Source organism: Phyllosticta capitalensis (assembly GCF_038381095.1).
Source record: "Phyllosticta capitalensis strain CBS 128856 chromosome Unknown BKA78scaffold_7, whole genome shotgun sequence".
NCBI classification, from domain to species: Eukaryota; Fungi; Ascomycota; class Dothideomycetes; order Botryosphaeriales; family Phyllostictaceae; genus Phyllosticta; species Phyllosticta capitalensis.
The window spans coordinates 1706450-1710865 of record NW_027117445.1 but is presented as its reverse complement, the minus strand read 5'-3'; the positions used below and the strand labels follow the sequence as shown (position 1 = coordinate 1710865).

At 43.4% G+C, this 4416-nt stretch overlaps 1 protein-coding gene across 1 annotated transcript; it reads right to left on the bottom strand.

Annotated features, from left to right (window-relative positions):
- Positions 1–3590: 3590 nt before the first annotated feature.
- BKA78DRAFT_319359 (uncharacterized protein) lies at positions 3591–4416 on the bottom strand. Its single transcript, XM_066888850.1, has one exon. The coding sequence runs from the start codon at positions 4280–4282 to the stop codon at positions 4013–4015; it is 270 nt and encodes an 89-aa protein (XP_066742878.1). The 5' UTR covers positions 4283–4416; the 3' UTR covers positions 3591–4012.

The window sequence follows — 4416 nt, the reverse complement described above, 5'->3', positions numbered from 1 at the left end:
TTAAGGATTAGAGTACATCCTAGTATCCTATTATTATTAGCACTAATCAAGGCTAGGCTATAGGTTATTAGAAATAAGAGGAGCTTTAGGAAACTATCTATCTTATAATAAAGAAACCTATTATACCTAAGAATCTAGTAGTATACACCCTAGTAACTAAGTAGCTAAAGGGTTTATAGCCTTATCATCCCTAATAATATAGATATCAAGGTAGATTATTTAAAACAATAGGTAGAAAAAGCAGCAAGCATATAGTTAGGGAGAGCTAGTATTAGGGACACACTATTATAGGCATTATATTATTTATAACAATAGTAGGTATTCTAGGAGATCATCCTTAATAATAGGGTAGGATTTAGCAGTATAGTAGTATTTAGTAGCTTATAGACACACTATTATAGGCTTCATATTATTTATAATAATAGCAGGTATTCTAGGAGATTATCCTTAACAATAGAGTAGGATTTAGTAGCATAGTAGTATTTAGTAGCTTATAATTAAATCCAGGTCTTATTACTACTTATATAAAGTAAGAGAGGCTCTATTTAGTACTTAATAGTAGTTATATAAGTAGCTTAGTATATACTTTATATATAAGAAGATATAACTATTTAGTATATCTCTTACCCTTAACCTTTTAACCCCTAACACTATCCTTTAACCCTATAAACCTCTCTATAAACCTCTCTACTCTATATACCTCTCCTACTATAGCTACTACTAGTAATAATAATAATTCCCTCTCTATTAACTAGAACCTGCTAAGGATTATAAACAATATTAATAAAGAGGTTAGTAGTAATAATATATAGTTTATTATAGTACTCTTATAGTAGTAGCAGGATTAATCTATATCCTTATTATACCCTTATACTATGGGTAAGCTGAAGCATCCTTACTATAATATATTAATAGGCTAGAATGATTTTATTAAGCACCCTGCTAAGGATCTAAAGCCTGGTAAATTATATGTATTATTAGCAATAATATCTTAAGTAAAGAGCTAATATTAGCTAGTATCTATAACTTTCCTTCTAACTCTAATAAAGAGTATCCTACTATATAGCCTAGTAGCTAGTAGTCTACTATCTAGTAGCCTATATCTATAAGCACTACTTAGATTAACTCTATAAAGTATAAATACCTTAACTCTTGATTTATCTACCTAGTAATAGAAAAGAAGCGCGATTAGTACTATAAGAGCTAGGTAGAGTAGGATATATATCTTAATAATAGTAATAAGTCCTCCCTAAAGTATTACTACTATATTAGCCTTATTATAGGAACTAAAGGCGTCTGTATAAAGTTAGGCTATTATTATATATAGTATATCTATAATAGCTATAAGGACTGCTCTATCTATAAGCCTAATATTATAAAGGAGACTAACTAGAGTAGTATTTATACTTACTACTACTACACTAGAGAGCTCTACTCTTTGAAGTCTTTTTTAATACTAATAATACTATAATTATAGATAGTATCCTTTATACTAATAAGGAGTTTACTTAGCACAGTACAGCTACTATAATTAAGATAATAGATATGGATAATATAGCTAACACAGCCAATATAGCTAGTGCACCTACTTGTAAGGAGTTTAAGGCTTTAAAGGCTTAGGTTATACAGCTGGAGGCTAAATATTATAGATAAGGAGGCTTAGTATAGATTTTATAGTATTCTTAGTTATTATCTTACAGCTAACCTTATACTAATTAGATGAGGTATAGAGCAAGCAACTAGATAGATGACTAATTGAATAGAGCATATAATCAACTAGTGCTCCCTGGTGTTACCTGGTGCTTCTGCTAATAATTACTCCTCCCTGTACTTTGTTACCTACGCACGGGCACCAAGTATTCCTCTATTTTGACGATGATTAATGCTCCTCAATCCTCAGTACTGGATCCGGGCAGGCGGGACGTTGGATGCCGTCCGGATGCCGTCCGTCGAGCGCGGGAGAGCAACTCATCTTCTCAGCTTACGCCGACTGCTCAAAGCATGCTTGAATACTCCTCAAACCCCCTTTCAAGAGCTTGGAATCATGGTGCCGGCTACTTTGGTTGCTCTGAATACACTCACCCAGGGTTTCAAACGGCCAGCCTGCACCACATGCACAGTTCAGCTGCCAACTACCAGAAAACATCGCTCTCTACCACTGGCATACCCCGCAAAATCTGACTGCCAAACCTTGATCCGGGAAATCTTGCAAGCGACGCTTCATCTTTAGGTCTGACCGAGGCTCGGTGACATTCAGCGCGCACACAACGGCAGCTTCTGCGGACAGTTGGTAGAACACTTGGTTCTCAAAGACCAAATGCTCAACATCCTTCCTGGAGGAGCGTGAAGGCTCCAAATCTAAGCCCATTCGACTCATCAACACACATGTCTGTCAAAAGATTTGAGAGTCTGTGAGTTCAGGTATTCGGATGGATCGCGGCGTTATCAAGGATTTAGGAGTGCGGGATCAAAAGCACTCATCACATTTCCCATTGCACTCAAGAGGAGGGACTCAGGCCGAGACACGGGCTACAGTCTTACTGTAAATTTGGAGCTGACAATGGTTAGGCTTGTCCCTCGGCTACTAATGGGCCGGGGAGCGTCTTCTGAAGAGAGATGGGAAATCAGATGCTTCAAATGGTACAGAGGCCTCGCCGAAAAGCAGAACATGGCTCGCGCGAAACCCAAAATGACAACGACCAACTAGAGGTTTGGGGATCATGTGAATGGTGAAAATTTCGAGTAATCTAACGACAAGTAACGACGACAACGATTATGAGATGCTGAATCTAGCTCTGCGGTCTCATTCCCCAACCTCGCATCTTGTGGCTTGTTGGGACTTTGAACGATCTAGCCGGGGCGTTTTGGTGGATTCCTGTATCAGTCCTTATAACATATTCTTGTGGGATTGTGATTGGTCCGACTTTCGACTCTTCTGACCGCTCAATATTCTTCTATGCCAGTCCAACCAGCGTATTTCACGTCGCGCACCGTTGGATGCTCTCTTGGATTGACTTAGTCTGGTACCGGTCTTCGTCAGTCGCCAGACCGCAAGTCGGACACGTTCGGCTCTCAAACGCTCTTGCTTCTCATGACGCAGTAACTACCCCAAGGAATCAGGCCCAACATCCACAGTAAGCGGGCGATTTACGGGGCTCCTTCGCCATCGTCCCTACTTTCGTTGCCTCAGTTGATAATCAAACGTGCGCATCGAGCATGAACTTGCCCAAACACCTCAAATAAGTCAAGCGTCGTTTCCACTTACTGCGGGAATCACTTTGATGACTACGGAAAGAAGCACAATATTCGACGAGGAGTCCTGCCAATTCTGGCAGAGGTAGCGCAGGAGTCGAGGGCGACGTGCCTGTCATGGTCCCTGGCTTTCTCGCCGCATAAGCCTCAACCTCTAGCAAGTCATCTTGACCTTTCTCGTCCTTTTGCACCTTTTCAGCAGCCAATTTCAGGCTTCGAATCTTCAAACTATTTCTGCACATCCATTGCACCAAAACAATTCTCTCACCAAATTACTGCCGAAGGCTCTCTTCCTGGCGGCTCTCGGTAGACGGACCAAAACAATCAGGACCATGGAAGAAGACTGGTTCCGAGTCCCAAACGAACGATGCCCCGCCTCAACAATCTGACTTGTACCAGAGTTTCGTGGACACGCACCACCGATGCTGTGAGTCAACCACGGTCTATGATTCCCCAACTAATAGGAAATTCTCTATAAAGGAAGCCTTTCCTCCGGACTTTTCATCTTCCGCTTCCTATCTCACACACCCATACCCAGTCTCACACTGCAAGATAACCCTCACCCAAACAACCGCTACCACCACACGCCTTACAACACCAAAAGTCCAGTACGTATGTAACCCTTACACGTGCTTCTTCCTTCTCTCCCTTCTCTCTTTCTCCGTTCTTCTTCTAATCTCCGGATAGATCCAACACTCAACATGGCCTCCACCGAACCCATCACCAACGCCATGGAGACCCCTGCGGCCCCTGTTGTCGCTCAAGTAGGCCTCGTCAGAAAGGCCTCCTTGAGACGCGACTCCGGCCCAGGGAGCTCATCGCCTTCCCCCGCCGCGAGGCCATCTCCGGCGCCCTCGGCCATCTCCCAGGCCATCTCCTCGGCCCCCTCCTCCGTTACAACGGTGGCAGACGAGGTCGAGGACGACCTCGCCATCGCCCCTTGCCCGGCCTCTGCAGCAACCGAGGCCATCACCACCACCACCGCCTCCGCCTCCACCAAGGCAACGGCCAGCCCCCTGGCCGTCATCATCAACCGGGCGACGGCCTCGCCGACGAAGCATCTCCGTCGGTTCCTGCTGTTTCTCCTGCGCACCGACTATCTCACCTTCGACACCAAGTCGGGCGCGCAAATCTCGTGGAGGATCCCGTTCGAGTCGACGCTCC

Excerpts from the sequence above, each read along its gene's own strand:
- BKA78DRAFT_319359 (XM_066888850.1), bottom strand. The coding sequence starts at position 4,282 with ATGATGACGGCCAGGGGGCTGGCCGTTGCCTTGGTGGAGGCGGAGGCG.